At 46.8% G+C, this 27,094-nt stretch overlaps 1 protein-coding gene across 3 annotated transcripts in view; it reads left to right on the top strand.

Moving 5' to 3' along the window:
- stox2a (storkhead box 2a) overlaps positions 1-27,094 on the top strand; it is an 81,502-nt gene that overhangs the window by 44,925 nt on the left and 9,483 nt on the right. For 2 of the 3 annotated variants that reach the window (XM_036517006.1, XM_036517007.1), the window contains exon 2: positions 18,402-18,554. In XM_036517006.1, coding sequence (XP_036372899.1) covers positions 18,402-18,554 — 153 coding nt within the window. Of the gene's footprint in view, positions 1-9,227; positions 9,305-18,401; positions 18,555-27,094 lie in introns of those variants that run through there. The other variant, XM_036517008.1, reaches the window with a different exon arrangement.

Below are 27,094 nucleotides of genomic sequence, written 5' to 3'. Positions count from 1 at the left end.
TTCTGCTGAGGTCTGCACTACAGTCCTCGCACTGGTGCCGTTCAGTTTTACGGGGTTTTTTTCCGCAGCACTTGTGTTCGTTCCTCTTCCCTCTGACCAAAAGCATGTGTTAGCGGCGGCCCGCTAAGAGCAGAAGAAAGCAAAGGTTTGTGGTAAGCCACAGAGCAGACCTGAGAAACTGTGCCAGCGACCAACCTTCAGGTCAGCAGGCCAATTAACCCCAAATGCTGTTGTTTTTTTGTTTTGTTTTTTTCTTTTTCAAGGAGCTAAATGTGTAAAAAATGTTGGCACAGTAGTACTCCAGCGGCCCAGGGTGTGGATCTGGCTGTCAGAGTGGGGTTCATACAGTCTTTCCTTTCCTGAAAGTGTTTATGCTGGGTTCTTTGGTTTTCCCCTGCTGAAAGCATATGGTGGGGTTAATTCCCAGCTGTAATTATGTATGAGTGTGTCCTGTGATAGACTGGCATCCTGTTCGGGCTGTTGTCCTAACCTGTGCTTTCTGCCCTGGGCTTGCTGCTGAGTTTGACTCAGGCTCACCGTCGCCCTCTACAGGCTGCAGGAGCCACCGTAAGTAGAAGGATAAAGATGTGAAACTTGGTGTGATTGTAGAGATTTTTTTTTTTGACAGCTAGCATTAGGAGAGAGAGAGAGAAAGAGAGAGAGAGAGAGGAGGTGTGAAGTCAGGGTTATTAATGAGAGAGCTCTGGAACCTTTCGCAACTTCTCTGCCCCGGTGTTGCATGATGGGAGGTGGAGCCCAGCTTTCTTTCATGCCCGTTCGAGCATATCAGTGATCCCATTTTGCCATAGCCTGGAGAAGCACATGTTGTCCTGTACATACATCACATATTTAAGTGTCTTACATACGGATGATACAGTCTGATAAGCTCTTACGCTTGGATCGTATTCTCATCAGTACACTGGCTGCTTTGGACCAGAGCTTTTCGTTAGTGTCAGTCAAGCACTAAACACGTATCTGATTGTTTATTAAATGGAACTCCACTTTATGTGCACGTGAAAGCTATACAGCTGTGGAGGTGACCTCACGAGGGAGATGGAGGTACAACAGTTTTGCAGGAGTGGTGCTGGGAGGTGAAGTACGATAATGATTCCTGTTCATTTCACAGTCTTCACCTGGGAACTGCCCTTCATGTTGGGGTAGTGTCAGAGACACACCCAGACGAATCTCAGGAGAGACAGAGTTGAGGTGCAGATGAGGTACGCAGCTGAAAGCATAGTTTACATGGTTTATGATCCCTGCTCTGCAGATATGGGACCATACGAGCACATGGGGTGTTTCAGTCTGGTTTCGAGGGAGCTACATGTTGAGTTGTGCATATGCCCACATTGCACTGACTCCCAGAGCATCCACAGGGCCTCTTTCTTCCAGATCTCGTTTTTTTGGGGGGAAGGGGGGCAGGCTGCAACAGAAGCTGCTTTGGAAATGTTGCTGTCCCTCACTCACTTACTCACTCACTTTGTTACTCACTAACCCACTCACTAACTCACTCATTCACTTACTCACTCACTTTGTTACTCACTAACCCACTCACTAACTCACTCATTCACTTACTCACTCACTTTGTTACTCACTCATTCACTCACTTACTCTTTCACTCACTCACTTACCCACCCACTCTCTCTCTCTGTCACTCATTCACTCATTTATTCACACAGTCACTCACAAACTCACTCTCTCACTCACTCCTTAACTAACTCACTATGTCACTCACTCATTCAGTCACTCACTCACTCACTCACGCATTTATTCACACCGTCACTCACTCAGTGACTGAGCAGGTACTGCCGTATTGATGTTGTACTAGTGGAGGCACTGCCAAGCAAAAGCTGCCAGCAGAGAATTCACAGCCAATATTAACAGTGTCTGCTCTGTCTTATTTGTTTTACAAGGAAAAACAATATTTCCAGACCGTTCAAAATGTGTCTCCTGCATTGTATTGTTAGACAGTCTGTTTTTTTTTTTCTTTAAAAATTTCACATCACATCGTAGTATTTCTTTCATAGAGTATCTCTGCCACTGTGTTCAGGTGTACATGGTCTGTCTCCTTATCTCTGCCACTGTGTTCAGGTGTACACGGTCTGTCTCCTTATCTCTGCCACTGTGTTCAGGTGTACATGGTATGCCTCCTTATCTCTGCCACTGTGTTAAGGTGTACGCTGTCTGTCTCCTTATCTCTGCTACTGTGTTCAGGACCGCTGAGGGTGGGTGTGCAAGAGATTAAAGTGCTGTGTTTAGCTGCTGATGTGCGGCCGGTGCTTTGAATGAGTGTTTGGACGTGTTCCCGTATGCTGTGTTTAGCTGCTGATGTGCGGCCGGTGCTTTGAATGAGTGTTTGGACGTGTTCCCGTATGCTGTGTTTAGCTGCTGATGTGCGGCCGGTGCTTTGAATGAGTGTTTGGACGTGTTCCCGTATGCTGTGTTTAGCTGCTGATGTGCGGCCGGTGCTTTGAATGAGTGTTTGGATGTGTTCCCGTATGCTGTGTTTAGCTGCTGATGTGCGGCCGGTGCTTTGAATGAGTGTTTGGATGTGTTCCCGTATGCTGTGTTTAGCTGCTGATGTGCGGCCGGTGCTTTGAATGAGTGTTGGGATGTGTTCCCGTATGCTAGTCGAGCTTTGGCGAGGTCAGTGTAAGTGGTGAGAAGCCCACATGCTTGGGGTTGTTTCTCCCAGAGCTCCCTTGGTTATGAAGCAGTAATCACCAGGACAGGACAGACTCATCACCCCTGAAAAGGCACCGCCACTGTCTTTCTGGCTGGCAAACCACTCATGCTGCTGCAGTATATGGCATGCAAAGCCCACCGAAATGGTTCAGAGTCTACCGGCATATTCGCGTTCGATCATATACGTTTGCACTTCTGGGCATCTGTGCAGTGTTAATCCAGCATAATCCAGGGCTAAAGGGCTCATGGTAACTGTCACATGGGGTCCAGCTCTTGTGCTTCCGGCAGTACAGATATCAGACATAAAGACTGACTGTCATTTGTTTCTGTGGCAGAATATCAGGTGTGGTGCCTCCTGACAGGCCCCTCTGTCTCAGCCTATGAGATAACTGAAACTGTGATGCAGGGTTGGAACCCACAATGTTTTCAGGGTCAGGTTCTGATGGAGATGCTGACCTGTACAGGGATCCATGCAGGGATGGAAGGGATTGCATCGTGGGTCCAGCATATCTCACATCTGTGATGTTACATCAGAATAGGAGAAGGACCATCCTGATGGACTGGCATGGCTCCACCCTTTCCCTGGGCTACATTAGATGTGCTGTCCTGGCAGGGGCTTCAAGCCTGTCGATTTTTTTGGTCTCTCCGAGCTGGAACACAATGATATTTACCTATTTATCATCTATTATCTACTATTTTATCATTACTTATTTCCTTAGCAGACAACATTCTCTCAGAAGATGTCCATGGCTAACATTTTTATAGCTGGGTGTATGCTGGGGCAATTCAGTTTAGGAATATAATAACAGCATTGCTTCATGCTCTTGTTGGGAATAACACATGCAGTTTCTGGTTTACAGTGTCGTGACTGTTTAGTCAGTACAGTAGTCTGCCATTGTCAGACAGAAGCAGGCCCCACCCTGTGGCAGTGACTCAGGCCAGCCCTCTCCGAGGCCCTGGACCTGCGCATCGGTAACCCCACCGTCACAGACCCAGCCCTGCCGGCCCTAATCCGGGGGAGTCCGAGAGCGGAGGGGGGGCGGAGTGCGAGGGGCTAGATCAAAGCCGCGGGCCCGCCATCTGGGGCGTGATGTAACATCCGCAGTGCGCCGGAGCGTGTGCCCGTTTCTCCCCCGCCAGCAGCAGCAGGAGGACCGGGTGTCTGTAGCGGGGGGGTGGGTGTGGGGGAGAGGCTTCGCGAACCCCATAGTGGGTGGAGCTACCATGTGCTGTCATTCACTGACTCACTCAAAAGACTTTATGATTGGTTCACGTCCGTGAGGTTCACAGCAGCACCGCCAGTTTTGGGGTTGTTAAAGTGGCACCTTCTGATCACTAGATCACTCATCGTCCATCATGGTCAGATTATTGGATTGCTCTTTCTGTATTGGTCTCCTTTAGGACCGGGCAGAGCAGCGTGTGTGGGTAACTTCTCTTGAATTGCTTGTGTGACCACTACCTCAAGAGAAATCACATCGCAGTGATCAGCCAGCCTTGATCATTCATATCTGAAGTGACATCAACTCAGCCCTTCACCCCTGAACCCTCCAACACTAGTGTATGCACTGTTGCCACCTTCTAGCCCAGATCCATGCTGGTCTGAACATTGTGCCTGACTTAACTATGAAAGAACTTGGCCCAGCTGAACCATCATCGTTCAGAAAGGGGCTTGTTCACGTTGCATATGGACAGTCACTAAGTGCTGGTACTTGTGTCTACATGCTGCCAAAGGGTGAACACCACAGAAGAATGACAGCAGATTATTGTTGCTTTCAGTAGTTAAGTTGTGGTTTGGGAGGGGCAAAGCAGAGGAGTATGCAAAAAGGAGAACTCTTTTCAAAAAGGAGACATGCTGTGTCTGTGTTACCTTTATTTGCAGCGGCATTGTAGTTGCTAGCCTGTTTAATTCCATAGCAAAAAAGAGTACAATTTGCCCCTCCCAGGGAACATTGTCTGGTTTTGCGAACATTTGTTTTAAATCTTCAAAGGTAACCTAAGGGACGTCATACTTTCCCAGTTCACTTAAATACTGTATGTTTTGAAAACAGGGCTTCATTGCCTGACGAATCCCGTGGCAAAGGCACTGAACAGCCGACTGACAGCCGGGCCCGGGAGAACCCTCACCTGAGTGAAATCGTCATGGAGACGGGTCGTCCGACCGGGCCTCCGGTGCGGCGCGGTTGTTGTTCTGTTGTTTAATCATTAATTCGGCGGGACCCTTCCCGCACGAACCGTCTGCTCGTTCTGACCGCCAGGGCGCAGCTCGGCGGCATTTTCGGATCTCTCTTTCTGCAGCCGACGGGCTGCTGCGTGCACAGACACGAATCGTAATTACAGGATAGCTGATGTTTTCCTTAAAGGATCCCAGTTTAACCTCGCCGAGTCAAACACAACACCTCTGATCTTCAGACACAAAGGGTAATGGCTTAGGAAGAGAGGGAAGATGAGAAGGAAAGGGGCGTCTGATTTTGTTTCTTTGTACCTTTGTACAGGCAGCCTCCTTCGCTGTGCCGCCCTCAGCCACTTGCTTTGCCTCCTACCACCCTCTAGTGTTACATCACCTGAAAATAACACTCTCACTGCAGGTTTAATTGGGATGACATCATTCACACGTTCACATTCGCCGGCTAAATATAAACACCATTGTAGAACATGTTTCTCCGTAGGCGTCGGTCTCTCAGATTTTTTTTTTTTTATGCTATCATCGTTCCTGTGAAGCAAGAAAACTTTTTTTTTCTTTTCCTTTCTTTTCTCTCTCTTCCCCTACCCAACAGTGAGAAAATTAGCATATAAAATAAACGGTGTTGTCCTCCATTTTTTCCGTGCTAACGAAAATTCTTCCCTCCAGACGCTGCAGACTGAGTCATACGCTTAATAGAGCAGGGGTAGCCAACCTGGTCCTGGAGTGCGAGAGATCCCTCTGATTCTTTGCTGCACACGAACTCTTAATTTGGTAATCGGATCAAATATTACATTACACTAATGCAATTATTCCATTACACTAATGCTGGTGACCATGTGCTCAAGGTCTTCAGCACCCTCCACCCCCCCCCCCCGAATTGGATTGCATACCCCTGTGAGGGGCGGAGCCACATCTGTCAATCATCTGACAGACCAGATGTGGGATCTGTGGTAGATCTTCAGGAAGCAGTGCAGCGGGTGTGGCCGTGCCGTTCGCTGTCATCTGATTGGACAGGATGAGGATGGGCGTGGCTTCCTGGTGTCAGTGAGGGTTGGTGGTGCGGGTCACTACTAATAACACTAATAAGGCTAAACAGTGAGACTATCCGTGAGGCTAGTAATTTTAGGGTTGGCTCAGATCTCTGACACTGAGTGTGACTGTGGCTGCTAGTTCGTTATGTGTCCATTCTGCGGTCAGACAGGCTCTCAGCTCTTTTCATCATATCTGTTAAGACATAAGTTTGCCTGCTAATTTGTTTACAGTGGCCATGAGTCCTATTGCGTGTGTCCATACCAGATTAGCAGGGGCACAGGTGACTTTTTGGAACGGGTCCATGAGCACTGAGGGGTGCATGCTCATGAAGGCCGGAAATCGGCATGTAAGCAGACACAAATCAAACGAACAATGTTGCGGCCGCACGGGTCCGCAGAAATCAAAACTATTGAATCTAATGAATATAACTCTTTGTTTGAGTGAGTGAGTGAGTGAGAGTAAAAAAGACCACCAGGTCTGTGACACCCAGAATGACCACTGCTTACTGTTACTCTCAGTAACCCAGAACTGGAGACTTTTGTTGTGTTCATGTCTGCAAGAAACCACCTGTCTGTCTTTGGACAATCGGATACTCCCTTAAGGACCCCCCACACACCCTCCCTGTTTTAAAGAGATGGCAGGGTCAGATGTGGAACCGGACCAGTCCATTGTAAGAGCGAGGATTTCGGTCTCCATCCTCTTTTGTATTAGCACGGCATGTTGGAACGGGACACCCAAAACGCAGAGGCCCTCAGTCTACTTTTTTTTGTTTATTTGTTTGTTTAGGAGAGTGACCAGTGAGGGTCAGCAGCTCCATTCCTGTGTCCTTTTCTCGTGGGAAAGTAGGTCCGTAACACAGAAGCTTCTGGTTTTGTTCATTGTTGGGAGCTTGGATGACCCCAAATACGATACTGAAGCGGGCCAGCCCAGCTCACTTCAAGCTGATAGCTCTCAACTGGACTTTGTTTGGAATTGTCCGGTCAATGAGCACAGGTAGTTGGGAGTGAGTGGGAGATGTCAGGAGATTGCAAGGCTCTTGACCAGATTCTATGTGGTGGGGTGTTTCAGATCATATCCTGAAGGGCTAAGACAATGTGAGATTGGGGGGGGGGGGTACCAGTGACGGGTGTACTGGGGGGGTGGGGGGGGTACCAGTGATGGTGTACTGGGGAGTGGGGAGGCAGGGGATGGGGGATGAGGGATGGGGGAGGGCCTGACTGAGGGGGTCAGCACTAGCAAGTAATTAAAACTAGAACAGCAGCAGGACACACAAAAGCACTGTACTGAGGAAGTCCTTTTACCAAGGCCCTAGTCTGGCTCCGCTTTATCTGGGTAAAAAAAATAAATAAATAAGGCAATCATTTGAAGAGGTGAGGAGAAAGAGGAGCTGGCAAACCTGATTCAGACACAACATGAATCCCCAGCGTTATAAAGTTATCGAAGAAAATGTGGTTGACCTGATTAAAACCCCATGTGAATCCCCAGTGTTATACCACACATTTTGCAAAAAAAAAAGATAAGTTATCCAAACACAATATTGCCACAGGCTGAGGAATAAATAGTGGTGATTGTATATGTCTTTTTCTGCTGTTCAAAAAGGAAAGGAAGTGACTGTGAAGCCAGCTGGAGTGACTCAGACTCAGAATCAGTTGGAGAATGGGTTGGGACTGTGGGGGTAGATGTAAACTCTCCATCCTGAAACATGCCAAAAGTGCTGATCTGGAATGCTTCCCCAGATGAACCTGAAGACCCTTAAATGAATCAGATGCTTGATTTAAACTGGACTTTTGTGTCTAGGCTGCATAAAGAACAGGAGATAGGTCAGAGCAAAGGAAAGAGGAGTGAGGTTTGTGTAATATGTTAATGTAGATAAGTTGGTCCAGTAGGACACCTCATGAACTGTTCAATGTGCAATGTCAGCAGTGAAGTACTCAATTTTATCTGTGAAATGACAATTTGATTTTTTTTTTTTGTATCAAATGTATGCTTTGTTAAGGTAAAACCTGATTGATATATTGATTAGTTGATTGAACTCAACCATCAAACAGTCCCCGCCCCTCAGCTCACAACTTTACACACGAGCGGCCGTCACACGGGGGGGTGGGGGGATCAGTGGTTCACAGGGAGCAGAGCGGCAGCGTGTGGGGCATCAGAATACGAGGTGTGAGCAAACGGCTCTCGGCTCGGCGCTCGTAAGCGAGGCGGCTGAGGTCACGCGGGGTCTGTCTGCAGTCCTCTCTGACGGCACGACCGGGGGTAAGGCGCACCCCCACTGTATCTATCATGATACCTTTTAATAAAAAAAAAAAAAAAACGCCGTCAACATGCAGCACATGCAGTTGGTATAATTAAGAGAACATTGTGTCCTCTGAAACACCGTAAAGGATGCCCCTCCCCCTACAGCCCCCCCCCACATGCACACACACACTCACGAATGACCCCTCCCCCCCGCTCACACCCACTTGCCATATTAACAGCTTTGTCACAAGCTCCCAGCCCCTGCCATCGCCAGCTTCCCCGCATGATGTCATCCAGGCAAGGACGGCAAGCCCGCTGAGCCAAACGGGGAAAAGCGAAGCTCGGAGCGCCGAAAAGAGAGGGGGGGGAGGGGGCGCGGCGCGTCGTTACCGTGTAGAGGGGGGCTCCTCTCCTGTCCCCGGGTAGTTAACACAAGCTCTCACTTTTCAGGCTTTGACCCCGCCCCGCCCCCCCCCCAGCAGGGAGACAGTCCTGAGCCTCTGCCCTCCTCTAATTAGATAACAAAGAGATCTCGGCCGCCCCACCCCCCACAACCACATATGCTCACAGAGCTTCAGTAGCAACAGGGAGAACGGAGTGAGACACGCGCTGACACATGACGGGAAGGGGGGGGGGGTGGAGGTGTGGGATGGGGGGTTGGGGGGGGTGTGCTTTTGCTGAGTCTAGCATGCAACGCACCAACCTCAATTTTTCATGAGCAGGGAGTGAGTGAGGAGGGAGCGGGTGAAAAAAAAAAAAACTGGTGTAACCAGCAGCCAAGGAACCAGAGGGAGCAACTGGGATGCGTTGCCATGACTACCGGTTCAGGAGGCCGCCCACTAGCTTGTGTGTGTGTGCGCGCGCGTGTGCGTGCGTGTGTGTGTGTGTGTGTGTGAGTGTGCGCGCGAACACTCTTGTGTGTGTGTGTGCGCGTGTGTGTGTGTGTGTGTGTGTGTCAGTGGACATTACTGGGAGGGAGCTTTCAGAAGAAAAAAAAAAACAGTGTCTGCCTAGCCTCGACGTGATTGGTCACACCTCTCTTGTCTTTGTGTGGACTGGAGCATGCTGGGTAAGAGCCCAGAGTGAATGCTCATTTGTCTAAAGGCTACAGCTGAAGAGCTGCCTTTGAATATGCTGAGGTTTGGCAGGGGAGTCTGAGGAACAGCCAAGGTACTGAATATCTTATTACTCTCTCTCTCTCTCTCCCGCTTGCTCACTCTCCCTCCCTTCCACCCTCTCGTTTTGGTGCGCATTAATTAGACGGTGCTACAGAGTGCTGCCAGAATGAATTGCAAAACATTGGGGGGTGGGGTTGAATTGAAGGTGTGTGGACAAAGAACAGCAGCAGTGTGGAACTGTTTACTAGTCACGCATCGTGCACAGGTTTTTTTTTTTTTTTTTCCCCTTTTCTCTGTATCTAGACAGTCGGCAGCCACTGTAGGGTCGAACCGCGTGAGAATTAACGGCGGGAGTGATCTCAGATAAACTGGCCTTGCTGGGAAGCTTCCCCTCTCCCTGGCTAATCCCGGGCCTCTCCTCTCCTCTCTCCCGGTGTCGGCGTCTCCCGTCTCACCCCGTGGACAGGCGGTCTGAGGCTGAAGGAGGGAATTACGGGTTCATGCGCTGGTCTCCTCAGCGGCGGGCGCCGAGCGGCCGTCCGAGGGCGCAGCCACGCGTCTCTGTCGCGTGCTTTCAGAGCGAGCGACTGCCGCTTCTCCCTCTCTCTCCCTCTCTCTCCTTCCCCCTCTCTCTCTCTCTCGCCGCCGTGGCAACGCAGCGGGGAAGGTGCGACAGCTCAGGGTTGAGCGCTCCCCCGTCTGAAAATGTCTGCTCGCTTCCCTCTCCCGGTGTAACAAAGTGTAAAATCCCGTGTTTCTCTCCCTCCCTCTCTCTCTCCTCCCTCCATAGCTCACGCATGAATGAGGTCATTTCCTCCACCCTCTCGTCTGCGTCTCGTGTTGTGTCTCCGAGCCGCAGAGATGAGTGTGCGCTGCGTTTCCGTGGCAGGGTTTTCGGGAGTGTGGCAGGTTCTGGGAACTTCCACCGCACCTCCCGTTTACGCAGTCCTGTTCGCCTTCTCCGTTCTGCGAGCCCGGCTCCACGATCGCCGGGGCGTTTGTGTGTGAGAGGGGAACGCTATGTTTTTGTGCTATATCCGCCCGTCAGGGTGTCAGCATCGCAAGAGCGCGTGCGTCTTTGTTTTGCGGGCCACAACACGGCTTTTCGGCCGGAGCTGAGCTGGCCGATGGGGGTCGGGGTGAAAGACAGCTCTGTAAAGTTTTAGAATTTATTATGAAGTCTCACAGACAGTCTGGTACATTCCCGAGCACAATAATAGCAGTTCCAGGGAAAACAAAACCTGTGGTCTGTGTTGTTTTCCCATTTCGGGAGATGCTTCAGTTCAGACCAAATCGATGGCAGCTATTTTGGAAACCCTCTTGGTTTTAATAATGAAATCTATTTAGGGATTAGTTTAAATTGAGGGTTTGTGTGGAACATGCTGTTGAGCAAAAACATATGCGCATAAATGTAAAACTGTGACAAACATCTGTTGGTAGGTTCCGTGTGTGTGTGTGTGTGTGTGTGTGTGTGTGTGTGTGTGTGTGTGTGTGTGTGTGTGTGTGTGTGTGTGTGTGTGTGTGCGTGTGTTTGTGTGTGTGTGTGTGTGTGCCGTTCACAGTGCAGTGTTTTTGATTTTTACCCAGCCTGTTTCAGAGTGAATTCACCAAACGAATGACCTCAAATCTGCTTCAGCTGTTGAGTGCATGCAGTCCGGATTCCTTGCAATTGCTGGGGGCGTAGAGCGATATAGTGTCATGAAGTTTTGAGAGCAGGGGTTGCGGGCTTGAATACCAAGTGGGACACTGCTGTGCATTACCTCAGTAACACTTCAGAAAAACAATCCTCCACTAAATGCCAGCTATAAAAGCAAGATTTGTAAACATATAAGCTATGTAAGATGCGTTGGATAGTGGCGTTTGCTAAGTGAATGCTTCTAAATTTAAGTGACTGTTGATCTGATCAGGTTAATACAGTGAGTCATGTCTCCGTGCAACAATGTATTTTCTGAATTATTTCGAGATATCTGTGGCATGCACAGTTTCTGTTGTGAAGCCGAAAGGCACAGGGATAAGGATAAATTTGACACAGGGCCTGACACTCTGCCAGTCTGAGGAAAAGGGGCTGGTGATGAATGATGTCATCCTGGTAATATTCCTTGCTGTTGTCAGCCTCGTTGCTGCGTTGCTTCATTGAAAAGACCTGCCGTGGAGGAAATGTTTAATGTGATGTCGAAGCCTACATGTGCTTCTCTTATCTCACTTGCACATGCTTGTGGCTGTAAATCAACTGAATCTGTAGATACAGTCTTTGCATTTAAAGGAAACCATGCAGTAATCAGTCTGGTACACAGAAGCAGCTCTTCCAGCAACACGGGCAAACCAATGCCTTTGCTCAAGCTAGAAAAATGCTTTGAAAGGCACATCTAATGGTTGTAGTGACAGTGAATCGTCAGCCTAGCTGTTGAATCTGTGGTGCGCGCTGTTTAGACGTTGTACTATAATGTCCTCGTGACGCTGTCCTTTCTCTGACGGCTCTCAGTCACACAGTGACTGCAGCACTGTCCCGTATCTGAGGTGGAGCACAAGCACAGGTTCGCAGGAGCCCTACCGGTTAGCGGGAGTAACGGCGTACTCATCGAGCCCTGGTGTTCACATGTGCTACTCTTCTTCTCCTCCTCTCCTCTCTCTACCCCTCTCTTCCTCTGTTTCTCTACTCCCTCTCCTCCCTCTCCTCTGTCTCCTCCTCCACTCCTCTCCTCCTCACCTATACCTCACCCTCTTCTTCCCCTTCACTCCTCTCTCTCTCTCTCTCTCCCCCTCTTATCCCCTGGAAGCAGAATTCAACGAGCCTGATCAAGAGTACTCTGCCAAGAAGCTGCTCTCTCCAAAATCAGTAAGCCTTATAAAGGCGTCGACTTATCGGCCATTGTCTGTGCCTTGTGATGTGCTGGTGTCCTTCTTCTTCCCAATGCCTGGCTTGACTAGTGCATATTTACATGAAGAGGGGACACCAGGTACGGGGCCCGAGCCGGGGTACAACCACCCTGCATAGCTACAGGTGGTAGAGAGAATGCTGGTATTTTTGGTATGAGTATGGTAGAGAATGCAGAGGTCGTAAACCATGATTCACACTGTGGACACTTTAGTAAAGTCTCTAAATTTGGTCTGCAGGTGCTTTACCTCCCAAAGAACGGTCCAGAAGCTGATGAATACTTAAAGATTTTGAACTCTCTAACACAGCTTCAGTTCTCATGAGAATTTTAAATGTGATTTTGAAACAAGTGGTGATGAAAGATAACAGTCTTACTGATGTCTGTTTTATATGCTGTATGCAGGATGAACCAAGTAATACTTCAGTGAGTGGTCAATTTTCGATGCATATATAAGTGCGTATAACCCATATACAATTTCCCTCAGGTTTTCTTGACTGTTTTGAGTGTTAATTTACTGTGCATGTTGAACGGACATTTGCGCGTAGACCGCTTGGTCAGGAAAGGGGAGGTGAGGTTGTTTTGAGCAGCAGTTCCTTTTCCTTGGCTGAATCTGAGTATGCTTGTATATCCTGAGAAAACACGTTCCGTGTGACATGCTGTTTACTGAGTTTTTCATATAAAAGTCACAGGTTCAGCTCCTCTGAGAGGAAACCGGTTTTGTACCTTTGAGGAAAGTACTTAACCTTAATTGCCATAGTAAGTATCCAGTAGTGTAAACGTTTACCATGTAAAAAACGTGGATAAGAGTGTCTGCCGGGCAAATAGCAGGAGTAAGGGGAAATAAAGTGATGATGAGGCAATACCGTTCCTGCTACCTGCTCCTCCCCATAATGGTAACCTGGTTACACCCCTGTGTAGCTTTGCTGAGTCCGGACACTCAATACCTCCTGCAGAGGTGGCCTTACCCGCCCGGCTGGTCCCTTTGAAGCTACAGTCAGGGCTTTGTGTCGAGCCCAGGTGTACCGAAGCTCTGATCTTTCATTACAGGTTGGTGTTTACCTCTCAGTAGCCCAGGTTCTCAGGTGTCCGGGGGCGTGGCCTGTAGGCTGATTTGCTGAGGGCTGCACGCTGGCTCTGACAGGAAGTTGGCTTAACTCAGATGTTTCTCGGAACAAAACACGCAAGTCTTTCCAGTGTCTTTATTTATTTTTGCAAAGCTCCCTCAGAATGGTTTTAGAAAATAAATTCAGATTTTGTGGACTGTTCTAAAACTGTCATGGAACTCATCTAAAAACACTACGGTTGAACTCAGGTAATGTATGCTAAATCACTTTCTTTTTTTTTAAGCAGGATGTGTGTGTGTGGGTGAAAGTGTGTGAGTGTTTTTGTTGCAAGTTTTTTGCAGCTTAAGCCCTGCTCACAGCAAAAATAGACTACAAAAAAAAAAAAAACATAAAAAGAGAAAATTTGACATTACATTTTCCTCTTGTCCGTGATTCTACCTATAGCATGTCAGAAGTGATACGGGCAGTGGCCTGGCTGGCTGCAGTGGTGTTCTCGTTCAGGGAACAGGATGCCTTCGTTGGCCCTGTCTCAGGCACTGCGACTGCAGCCAGACAGCTCCGTCAGTCCTGCCCGTGGAGTGCCAGCCAAGGCAGTGAACTTTTGCCCTGTGGGTCATGGGTTTGAATCTCAGACTCAGTTCTTCCTTTGAACAGCCAAGCAGTTGTAGGACCTGTGATCCATTGGGGGAGATGCTTTTGTGTTATGGGACTTGGCAGGATTTGGTGAAGTTCTTTAGCAGACCTTGTTTTCCTGCCTATGCTGTGGTTTACTGTGTCAGGTGGGTCCAGGGTGTAATGGTTCCTGCTTGTCACTCTGTGTTACTAAGTCTGTGTACAGGTGCAGTATGCAGTTTTGGAACATGATTTTTTTCAGTTTAGACATTTAATATGTTTTGTTTGAAGTCCCAACCTTGTGGGAAAAATCTGGAATCATCCAGAACAAATCCTTTGTAAGGCTTGACAGTATGATTACATGGACAGGAAAAAAGTTAACATTTCCTGTCTAGCTCTATGTCAAAGATGTGTTTGCTGTAAGTCTAACCCAGTTTGAGGGCCTTGAATGCCATTGTGTTTGCCGTGTTTTTTCTGCTGGGTTGTAAAAAGTAAGGATTGGTTTACGCTGTGGACTCTCTTCCAGCATACCTTGAACAGGAACTCTAGAGGAGTTGGAGTTAGGGGTCAGATCTTGAAAACTGACACAGAACAGTTCTGTTGGTGGTCATCATACCCATGGGAGGCAAAATCACCTGCCCAGTTATCAGTTGTCCTGTCTGTGAACATGTCAAGCCCAGGAAAGGTTTTGGTTGAACATGCAAAGCATTTATTCGTTATTAGTTATTCTTTCATCTGGTGCCTGGTGCCAAACTAGTTTGATCCATTAGCCAAAGTTCATTTTCAGTAACTTTTTTTTAAGTTTGTTTGTTTACATGTTTCATATTAGATATTTAGAAATAGTTACATATACGTATAACAGCACAGCTGTAGGGTCCCAGTTACCCATTTCTAAGCAGAGAATATTTCTGAAATCTCAGGGATATTGGGTTAATATTTTCAGACTGAAATATGCTTTACAGGAACTGTTAGTACTACCCCAGTCAAAGTCCCCTTCCTCAATGAAGGCTGTGTTCAAGCCTGTCAGGCTCATGGACAGCTAATGCCGATTTCTGTGGTGACAAGCAGCTTGACAGATAAGAGCCCCACCTGGACCAGAAGCGCAATCCATCAAAAGACCATTACCCACTTTCCACGTCTAATAATGATGATGTCAGGCAAAGAGGCTACAAGTCACCCTTTTTAAACTGCAACTGAAGATTGAACCAATGACTTTTCACTGTCAGGGTGCATGCTCCAGCCATAAGGCCAATTAGTGTGGGATTGTAGTTTGTGATTAGCCAGTGGGTTAAAGACTGTAGTCCAATTATGGGCTGGAACAAAATCCCAGCAGAGCCAATGGAAGCGATGCTTTCGCTCTGTACTGGTCACCTCAACTTAAGCTGTGGGAAATATTGACCGCTGGCACCAGAAACAGGGCATGAGCGGTCTCCCAGTGCCAAAGTTCTACAGCAACTCTTCTTGGATATCTGTTCTTCATGTAAGGCATATCAACTGATTTTTATATATATTTTTTGAGACTGTTGAAGTGTATTCAGGGCTCAGTGTATTGATCCTGATTTAAAATAATCATTCCATTCAACATCTGTGAAGTGTTTTAATATTGTTTTTATCTGATGTGTCTGGGGGTCTGAGCTTGAATGTATGATTATGATTTCTTATATGCGTAATTTCTAATAATTTCATAATGTCTTTTTTTCAGATTGATATCCATTTAGTGTTACTGGCTGTTCTATATGTATAGAATGTCCTTGTTGTACATTCTATACATACTATATCAATGCCCCAGTGGGAATTGAACCGACATCGTTTTGGTTACAAGTCTGGCTCCTTAACCACTATGCTACGCTGCCGACCATTATTCAGAGTCCCTGCAGAGGCGAATGTTGGACGTGAACTGCTGTCCTCTGCATCTCCATCATGTTAGACGGAGATTTGCTGTGCAGATATACCCTCTGAATGGCAGGGTGGATTCAGTGCCACAAAACTGTTCAAAGTATGTTCAGTGTTGCTAGATTGTCCTGCTGAAGTGGTCCTCCGAGGATGCTTACATTTGTAGTTTATGCATGTGAATCGATACTACTGCTCATATTATAACAAAGTATTTTTTGTCTGTGCAGGCAAATTCGGTCAGCACAATAGGGGCATTGTTCGGGGTCAGACCTTGCGCAGTAATCTGACCTTACTTGAAAGGCTTGCCTCATACCAGAGTGTCAGCATGTTCTGTCTCCTAGCTCACCTTCAGTCTGTCCTTGTCCTCGGTGACATTTTCACAAGGTCCCTCTCCTCCTCAGAACGTCCCCCACCCGTCCAGCGTAACAGACAAACAGCCTAGTTTTCCGTTGCGAGGTCGTGGCCATGCAGGCAGTAGGGTACTCTTTGCCTCTGGAATAGCCCCGTTTCCCTCTCTCTCCTCTCCTAAGTCTCCCTTTCCTCCTCCCTTCCTCCAATACCCTCTCTCAAGTACTCTGTCTCCCTCCTTACCCACTGTCCTCATCTCTTCTCCAGTACCCACTTTCTCTCCCTTCCTTTCTCTTTCCTTACCTTCCCTCTCTCTTTATCCTTTACCCTATCCCTCTCTACTTTCCTTAACTTCTCTCTCTCTACCCCCCTCCCTTCCTCCCACTCTCTCCCTCCTTCCATCTCTCTCTCTCTCTCTCTCTCTCTCTCTTTCAGTAGCCTCTGCTCTGTATTATGCGACTGACCTTGAGCTGCTTTAGTGAGACACCCAGACAGCCTGTCTTCCCAGCTGTCCGACTGGCATTGCCCGCTTCCTGTCCCCCCGCCACAACTCTGGGCACTTCTGACAGCTTTGTTTAAAGGCTCCTTTGTCAGTACTGGCAGTGGACTGTGGGCCGTAATGTGCTGCGGTCGCTGTGCCTGTGCTAGGCGCTGTCGTTTCACCACACCCTCCTGTGAATCTCACTTCCTGGGTGTCCCTGGCTGCACATTCCTGGTATTTACTCGTTACCAAGCCAGGATGTCTGTTGGTTGTTAAAGGATCTTGTTACTGGCTGCTAAATGGCATATTCTGTGTGCCTGACATGACGGAGATGCAGATGACAGCAAAGGGTATGGAGTTCATGACTAACATTTGCCTCTGCAGGGACTCTGAATAATTCCCAGAATGGGTAATATGTTTTGACTTTTAACAGTATTACATACAGAAGTTAAAAAACTGAGCTTGTCTAAGCTGAAGAGAGAACTTCATATGAGGCATACTGTGCATTGTACTTGTGGTGTAGGAAACGTGGGGTTGGTTCTTAGTGGGGCTCAAACAGAACTAAAGTTGCTTACTCAGCAAGTGAAACTTTTAATACTTCTGTTAATCACCAAGACCTTATGATAGGTATGTACATATTACCATGGACTGGCCTGTCACCAAGAGCTGTTTTGCATTGAAGGGTTTAGCATGTTATTGGGCATAACAAAATAAATAAATGAGCATTCTTGTTGGCGAATCATTCTTTGCATTCCCTTTATTTTACTGTTTGACTACTACTCACCAAATGCAGAAAACCCCTTTCTTTAATTGCCCAGGGTGGTCATGGGTAAAAGCACAGATTACAATGATAAATTGTTGGCAGCTCCAGCTTAGTTTGTATTTCATGGCATATCCTCTGGGCTTTTCGATGATTTCTGGTTCACATCTCAGGGATTTTTATGCACTTATCCAATAAACATAATTCTTCGTGCCAGGATGATTCTCCTCCCTTTGCTTTATTGTCCCTGGTGTGGTCTTCCATAACGCAAATCAGATGGTGTTTTTAGGGTAAAACTGTTCTTCAAGAGGTGAAAGTGTAGGAACAAGAGAATAATGTGGAGTCCAGACCCATGTGATGTATTTGTTTTGCATATAATTCGATACAGTGCATATTCACTCATTCTGAAAGGTTTTAGATGACAAAATATATTTTGTAAGAAGATTACTGGAATACATTAAATACACAGGAGATATATGAAAACCTACATTCTCTGGCACTCCTAATAGTATTCTTATTCTGTGCTTCAATGTGTTACTTCTATTAACTTTTATTCTGTTACTTCTTGTTGTAACTTTTTATGTACATAAACCTAGTGAAAAGGGGCTGTGTCTCAGTTATTTTTCATATTGCATATGGGTTGGTTTAACAAAAGCCAAGCGTGAATTGTATTATGATTCATAAAGGAATACGGAAAAAAGTAATATTAAACAGAAAACAAACTGATGTGGAGCGGAAAACTTATTTAGGAGTATCGGATGAGGGGTGCATGTGTTTGGGAGTACTTACACAGCCTGGATTGAGAACAGTTGTTGAGTGTGTCCCAGCATGTGGTGCTGTCCTAGAGAACTGCTGTCTGGGTGTCAGGACATGCCTGTGAGTGCACTGAGAATGACACCTCAGTGGGAAGTTCACCCCTGCAGTGCAGAGGTGTGCTGCTCTCAGATGACCCCTGACGCGGCCGGTCCCGAACGAGCCCCCTTCCCTGCACCGTGCTGTGTTTGACTTCTGCGTGCTCCTGTCCTCATTGACGTGATTGACTGTGGTTCTGTGTCCTTGCCTTCCAGTAGGTGACCTCTGACCCCTGCGTGCTCTTGTCCCCCCCCTCCCTGCAGGTGATGTGTCACCCATCAGCATGTCTCCGATCAGCCAGTCGCAGTTCATCCCGCTGGGGGAGATCCTCTGCCTGGCCATCTCAGCCATGAACTCCGCCCGCAAGCCCGTCACCCAGGAGGCCCTGATGGAGCACCTAGCCACCTGCTTTCCAGGTACCGTACAGCACACGTCCATGCGCACACACCTTTACAGACATGGACATGCACTTACACACACACACATACGCATACGCACACACACACACACACACACACACACACACACACACACACACACACACACACACACACACACACACACACACACATACGCACACACACACACACACACACAAAAATATCTATTTATCTATCTATCTGCTATGTGTCTATCTACACACACACATACGCGCACACACACACACACACATACACACACAAAAATATCTATTTATCTATCTATCTATCTGCTATGTGTCTTTCTACACACACACACACGCACACACACGTGCACACACACACACACACACACACAAAAATATCTATTTATCTATCTATCTGCTCTGTGTCTATCTACACACACACACGCACACACACGTGCACACACAGACAGACAGACAGACACACAAAAATCTATCTAAATATACAATCTGTTTATGTACGTACACACACACACACACACACACACTCTTGCACTGCTATACCATGCACGGTAATATATTGTCTTTCAGACATAAGTAATCTGACCACAGGGTGTTACCCACCTGAGTGGAATTTTTCTTGCCTTTGGAGTAGCAGGGTCCTGCGGGTGCTTGAATTCATGGTGTATGAACAGACTTATTTTTCTTAACATAATTTTCATTTTATTGCCATCATGGCCACAATCGAAAAACCATCTGGTAATTTATGCAGTGTTATGCAGTACCTTCCGGGCCTCTGTATCAGGTCCAATCCAGGAATAAACCACTATTTTAAACAGTTGCGATTGAGGCTCACACCGTGCCTAATATCCCTTTGTGCCCGGCACGGTTTTTAAATCAACGCGGAGGCAGATAGTACAGCAGCTGCACGATGATGTCATTGCTTAGCCTTCCGACTCCATCCCTGCTGCTCTCACCCTGCTGCTTCCACCCGCTGTCTGTGTTGAAATTAACTCTCGGTGAGCCTGATGAGAGAGAGAGGAGTCTGCACATCTTTTACACCGAGGTGTTTTTTTTTTTTTTTTTTCTGCTTGTGTATGAACCCCCGGTCTCTCGGCAGCTCCCTCTCGCGCGGCACATTTGCTGCGGTTGTGGACAGTAAATCGACGGGGCTGTGAATGGCAAACGGGGTAAACGGCTTTGAGAATTGCTGCGTTGTGTTGCGGTGCTCGTGGCTGTGTTTGAATGAGAGGGGTGAAACCTCGCGGTGCTGTAGCAGCAGACCCTGTCACACCAGCAGCCTTCGGGACTGTCCAGACAGCATGCCGTACGTGTTGTTCACTTACTCAGTGTCATAGGGTGCTGGTGATTTTTACTGTTAGTAAGCGCAGTCATGGCGTGTAGGGGGATTTCTCTCACACCAAAGATATGTTAGGATGACAAAAGCTTTTTTTAAAGAGGCCCTGGAGAGAAATCATAGTCTCTGTTCATACCAATTGCATATGCATGTATGGAATCTTGCAATGGTGTAGCAAGTATGTGGCATCTCAGCACCAGATACTTTAAAGCATGATGTAGGCAAAGAGACAGGGTTTCAGGATCAGGTTTGTTAGCCCCCCTGGCTTTGCCCGATGCTTGTGTCTCAACGTGATGGCCCTGTGTCTCCAGGTCTCTCCCAAAGCTTCCCCTCTCTCTGCCCCCTAACAGAGAGCAGGCTTCACAGGGACCTGAGGATAGTGACAGGGGTCTACTCATCACTAAACATCTGTTTTTCTGTCATATGTTACTGAATAAATCACAGCTCACCGAAAAGGCAGAACGGCAATTGACAGCCCTTAATTCCAGCAGTGTCTCTAAGAGAGACCCTACAGTTATTGTGCAGCCCTGCCATCTACAGAGACAGTGACTATAGAACACTGCCATCTACAGGGACAGTGTCTTTGGAACACTGTAATCTACAGGGACAGTATGTATGAAACACTGTCATCTACAGAGACAGCAACTATGGAACACTGCCATCTACAGGGACAGTGTCTTTGGAACACTCTTGGCTACAGGCACAGTATCTTTGGAACACTGTAATCTAGAGGGACAGTATCTTTGGAACACTGTAATCTACAGGGACAGCATCTTTGGAACACTGAAATCTACAGGGACAGTATCTTTGGAACACTGTAATCTAGAGGGACAGTATCTTTGGAACACTGTAATCTACAGGGACAGCATCTTTGGAACACTGAAATCTACAGGGACAGTATCTTTGGAACACTGTAATCTAGAGGGACAGTATCTTTGGAACACTGAAATCTACAGGGACAGTATCTTTGGAACACTGAAATCTACAGGGACAGTATCTTTGGAACATTGTAATCTATAGGGACAGTAACTATTGAATACTGTGGTCTACATGAACAGTAACAATGTAACATGGTCATCTAAAGGGACAGTAAGTGTTGAACATTTTTCTACAGGAACGGTAACTATGTAGCATGGAGAGTAACTGTGTGTCTACAAGTACAGTTCATAGAAACATCGTTGTCTACAGGGCAGTCAATGCTCGATTGTCAGCTATAGGGGCTCCCAATTTTACACAGCAAGTTTTCACTTCTGGCTTTGTCATTTCCTGCTAGCGGGGTGGTCAGAGCTGTGATTTAGTCCAGGCCTGACTGTGATCAGCTTTCATAGTCTGAACCGCTGGCAAACAGAGCCAGCGTGAAGCCATAGGTAAGGCAAAGTTCAAAAGGGAAATTGAATTAGAACAGAGGGGTAGGTAAGAGACATGGACTGTCTGCACGAAACTGACACAGGAGCTGCACCAGTGGTGCACAAGACTCTGTCAAAGGGTGATCATAGTGCTGAAACAGTAGATTTTCTCACAAGGATTGACTCTGAATAAGTTTCAGTTTTGTCACAGGGTTGTAGTTTTGGCAGGGCTTGTAACCCAAAGATTGCTGGTTTAGTTCACAGGTAAGGCACTGCTGTTGCACCCTTAAGAAAGGTATTTAACCTGAATTGCCTGAATAAATATCCAACTGTATAAATGGATGACCTGTACATTATGTAGGTTGCTCTGGATAAGAGCATCTGTTGGGCTCAGTCAGTGTGTACAATTATTTTATATTTGCTTATCTTTTATCCAGAGTTTCCTGTCAAGATTCTTACGGTCAACAGCTTTTTTTAGTTTAAAAATTATAGAAACAATAAGAGTTACAAGAGTTTTCTTGTGCAAGTTGGGGATGTGTTTAAAAACACTCCAGAGTAGGTCCCCCTGAATTTTCCATTAGAAATATGGTATGGACCCTATAGGTGAGGCACTGTGGAAGTTGAACGGGCATAGTTCCTCCCGGGCCCTGCAGAAGTGCTTTTCCTTAAGGCCGCTGAGCTGTTCGGAGTCTCGTTCCTTTGGCCTGACCTCCCCGTTGCTGGCTGCGTTATTGAAAGCATGTGCTGCTCTGTGTGAAGCTAATTTAACTGACCACACTGAATTCGCTTCTTTTTTTTAGCACAGGTCTCTGCGAGTTTGTTAAAAGCAGAAAAAAAGTAGGAGGCTCTCCCTCTTCACAGTACAGGGAGAAAAATCCTGTGACTGTGTTTGTAGTTGTCTGTCTGGCAGTGTATTCGCATTAATGTTACATGATTTATTTCCTAGGCAAATTTACAACAATGCAGAAATGAAATGACATTTGGCTGCCTATCACAGATTTGTGTTATTAACAGATTTTAATCTTTATAAATTCTTTCAGGTCCTCTGAACCGCCAGACTCCAATACTTTAATAATAAAGTAGTTTGATATATGAATGTGTGCCAGAGAGAAAAGTGTGTATTCTCCACATTGTATCAATTCAGTTTCATATCACACACTGGAAAAAGCAGAACTGAGACTATTTCTCAAAAACAGAATGAACTTCTTTATTTTCTGTGAAAACATTTTTGTATGAAAACATTTATTCAGCTCACATTTTTCACAAGCATTTTTCTCCAACATTTTTCATGCTGAGATCTTTCTCAATGCGAAAACATTTCTTATTTTGAGAAGAAACATCATGCACTGCAGAAAATAGGAGCCATTTTTTAAAAGATTCTTTCAGAGCCTTTTACTATTGACTTTAAAGTCTTCTTTAAAGATCATTCACCGAGACGATATAACACCTATTCTTTTTTGCAGTGTGGTGAAATAGCAAGACAAAGCTCATTCTTCTCTTTTGGTAATGGGCTACAGGCAGTATTTTTGGAGACGGGGGTTTCGCATTCCCCTCGGTAGCACCAATGCCAGGGCAGCACAGAGGATTGGTGCATCCACCTGGCGCCTGTTCGGTGGGTCGGGAATCCCCGGCGTGTCACGGCGTGGATTAAGACAGCCCAAACGAGCGCCGATCCTGTTATACGCTCTCTTACTTTCAGACCCATTTAAGTAATAAGTCAGCAGCGATCGGGCCCCAGTTATTGATGTCAATCGAATTATTTGGGTCACATGACTGCTCAAAGGCACAGACAGGGTTGGTTGTAGCGGCTTGTGAGGAAAGGGACGATGAGATGTGGGGGGGTGGGCATGGTGTTGGGGGGGGGGGGCTGAAGGGCAGGGAGGACGACTCGGCAATGAAATATTGATCAAAGGGGTAACCAGCCGACGATGGATTTCTCCTCCATAAAACTCGGGCACAAATCTGAATCCCATTACCTCTGAAAGGCTGGCGGTAGGTCACCTCGAGGGGGGCGAGGTAGCGTGTCGGCTTTTGGGAGCAGGGTGAAGGCGGAGGGCTCTGTCGATATCTCATTACAGTGACCGGCTCCGCTTGAGAATGCGTTTGGGCAGCGTGGATGTGAGGGGGACACGACAGACGGCGGGGGTCTGGGGATGGCACATATAAGGCACGAGCCCAAAGTCCAGTCCTGGTGACTCCTCGAGCTTGTGATTTCGTGCCACACTGTGTGATCACAGTGCAGAATAGAGTCTGCGCTTCCCAGAGAGAAAGAGAGGGAGAGAGGGAGAGAGGGGAAAAAAAAAAGAAGTCTCATGGTTGCGTCATGTTGGTATGGCAACTAACTCAGTATGATGTAATGGCAGGCAACACTTAACCCTGGCTAGTTAAGGCTTATCTGGTGTATTATCCCAGCACACGTGTGTTCATGTGTGTGCACGGGATAATGAGAGGAGAAAAAAAACGTCCTGCGGTGATTACGGACACGCTGACCCCAGCACCCCCCCCCCCCCTGCACCCGCCATCCCAAATGTCCCGGAACATCTGAACGAGATCAGACCGTGTCAACAAATCATGGTGGGAGGGGACACCTTCCACCTTCCTCCAGCTGGTGGATAACGTTCTCGCCACGCTGCTGTAACGTTGCAGCGGTGTTATCCCGGGGTGTCGTGTCTGGGTGTGTCTGCGGCGCGTTGGTCGCCGCTAGCGGCTTCTGTAGAGAAGCGGAGGGAGGCTTACACTGCGGCGTGTGTACACACACTCACACACACATGCACGCGCACACGCACAGGCACACACACGCGCGCGCTCCCGGCTCTCCACAGACTAAGATGGCTGATGCAATATGGCTGTGTGGAGCGGGAGCACTGAACCAGACGTCCCGCCCTGTGACAGGCAGAGGGGTAAATCCATCCTCGCCATCGCACCTCAAAGGGCACGTGAGGCTGCTCTCTTTTAAAAACGATCGCTGGGTCAGACCCTTAGTCATGTGTCCCTTTATGGCCAGTGTTTCTCAGTCCTACTCCTGGAGCCCCCCTGTCCTGCATATCTTCTATCTATCCTTAGTCCAAACACACCTGATTGAAATTAGTGATTAAATCAGGTGTGCTCAGCTAGTCAAAAGTGCCACTGATGAGTTCAGTCAGGTAGGTAGAGCAGGGAAAGATGGAAAAGGTGCAGAGCAGGGGGGCCCCAGGAGCAGGATTGAGAATCAGTGCTTTACGCCAATCGCTTTTCTGAGTCACCTCTGCTGTTGAGGAGCCCGCTTTATCAGATCGGCCTGACTGATCTCTTGCACTGTGTAAAGGTGTATAGGCCTGGACAGTGGAGACTACGGTTAGATTCAAGTTTCTGTGAATCTCTGTGTGTTCTGTTAATCTCCATGTTTCTGTGAATCTCCGTGTGTTCTGTGTTTCTCCATGTTTCTGTGAATAATATGACCAGGCCTCCTGGATAGGGGGGAAGCAGAAGGCTTTTTTTTTTTTTTTGACCACAGCTGTCGTGCTGAATATCTCCTTCATTTGCATTGGCCACAGTGTTCTCTTAGCATGGTTCCCACGCCCTTGTGTGTCAAGTGTATTCTCACTTTTTCATTCTGCAACAAGCAAAGTGCGTCAAAGTTTCTGGCTAAGTGTTATTTTGTATGGAGTCCAGGGGTGTAATTGTGCCAGTTCTGCTAACAAGTATGCTAGCTCGTTGGCTTGTATTATATGCCCTCTACCAAAAGTCATTGGCGACTGGTATTCACTGCCAAGAGCAATCCATGTGTGTGTAACCTTGCTTAGATAAAATTTATTGAATGCATATCAAAAACGTATTTTCCTCTCTTCAAGGTCACCAGTTTCCACAGGAATGTAACCACTGTTTAAAATGTCGCTGAAGTCATCTACGTTATGTCTGAGTTGAATGGGGTCACAATTCAGCCTGCTCCATATAAGGAATGTTTTATAAGTTTGAGGCTTTAGGCATTATGCTCTATTAGTTCAGAGTTACATAACCCTCATCCTGGGGTAGTTCTGGCTTTTGTTCCAATCAAAGCCCAAACTGGATCAATTAATAGACTTATTATTAGACTTAGATATATAATTATCAGTATTTCACTTGCAGGATTGTGGAATTTCAGGTGGAAGGTACCCCACCCCTGGTCTAGGTTTCTGTTGCAGTGGCATCAAGGAATAGCAGTCAGAATTTCCGAATGACAGAAACATTTTTGTAAGCCCTTTGTTTGCTCAAAGAAATCAATGATATGTATTTTCCACAGTCCATTTACTGTACAAGTTAATTATTTATTGATTTTCCTTGAAGTGGCCCTTTGTCTATATTTGCAACCGTTGTTGATTAGTTTCTTATTACCAGCAGCTCAAAGTCTGTTTTGTTGAAGTTATACAGATCTTCCTCCGATGAATCTTCCCTCTCAGCGTGGAATCAAGGAGATCAAGGTCTTTCTTTCTGGAATGTTCCGATACTGTTCAGAGAACATTACCTTTATTTTAAAGTATGTCTTTAAGATGCCCCCACATTCCTATCAGAAAAGTGCACTGGTTGTCCTTCTTCGGTCTTCTCTAGAGTTCACAGTTGCTTATGCTGGCTGTGAGGAATTGTGTGGCCATTCTGACTGAAGGACATCTTGCAACCTGTTGTTACTTTTCAAAGATTATTGCTTTTACCTGTTCCAGTCTACAGGTAGTCTGCACTCACACACAAGGACATGGAATAAGGTGAATTGTTGTAAGACGGCTTTGGGACACAGAGATCTAGTAGTTTCAAAACCTTGCATTAAAAATAATAACAAAAAAATTATAAATAACAGAGAGTGTATATATATATATATATATATATATATATATATATATATATATATATATATATATATTTTTTTTTTTTTTTTTTTTTTTTGCAAAACCATGGGCTACACCTCAGTATATTTGGATAGCAGACAAAATGGTTAGGTAGCAAACGTGCAGCCTACAGTTTTCCAGACATGATCTGTATTCGAAGTGGATCAACTGCTGTTTTGTCGTCTTACACTGATGTGAGGTGATCCCTCCACTCCCTCGTTTTCCCATCTGAAATGCTCAGCTTTTGCCGTCAATAAAAATAATTCATTCGTGAAGCGCAGAGAACAATCAGCGCAAACCCCGCTCATTTCTCCTGCAGACAAAAGACATCAGATGCGCAGGACTGCTCTCGAACCTTCACGCGAGGCTTCGCTTGAAATTTTTACTTATGTTCACGGTAAATTTGGTCCGTATAGCTGACCAAACGGCGCCTGTCCGAAAATTGTTTGTGGAGCGGCTGTGACCACGGGGTTTCTGCGGTACCCGGCGTAGTTTTGAGGGAGGCGAAACGTCGGAGTGGGCAGGCGGATGTGATGATGTAACATGAGGTAATACTCGGAGAGAGACGATTGGAGGAGACGTTGCTGATGCAGTCTGTCGCCTGTTGCTGTAGGAGAATTCGAGGAGCCTGTGTCACCTGACCGGGGTGCTGCTCCCCCCCCGTCCGTCCCCTTCCCCCACCGCATCATCTACAGGCTTAACTAAGCCGGGTCTTTATTTGTTATGTCACCGAGTCTGGACGTGTGCCGTAAATAGAACAGACAGTGAATTAGGTAAATGCTTGAGTCATCCTTTGTTGTAAACAGTCGTGAGTTCCACGGCATTTTTTTTTTCTTCAGACGTATTTTTATTAGTAACATCATAGAGGTTGAAGAGCTAGTGCAGTGCTGCTCTATGCTTTTCATGGTGGAGGTCTAGCATGTTATCTAGCTGGATAACGCAAAAAAAAAATCGTAACCTATGTAAGTTGCTCTGGATAGCATCTGCTAAATAACAATAATGTAATGCAGTGTAATACACGAAAGCAATTAGACTT

Source organism: Megalops cyprinoides, chromosome 22, assembly GCF_013368585.1.
Source record: "Megalops cyprinoides isolate fMegCyp1 chromosome 22, fMegCyp1.pri, whole genome shotgun sequence".
Classification (NCBI taxonomy): Eukaryota; Metazoa; Chordata; class Actinopteri; order Elopiformes; family Megalopidae; genus Megalops; species Megalops cyprinoides.
This window is presented reverse-complemented; position numbering and strand designations above follow the sequence as displayed.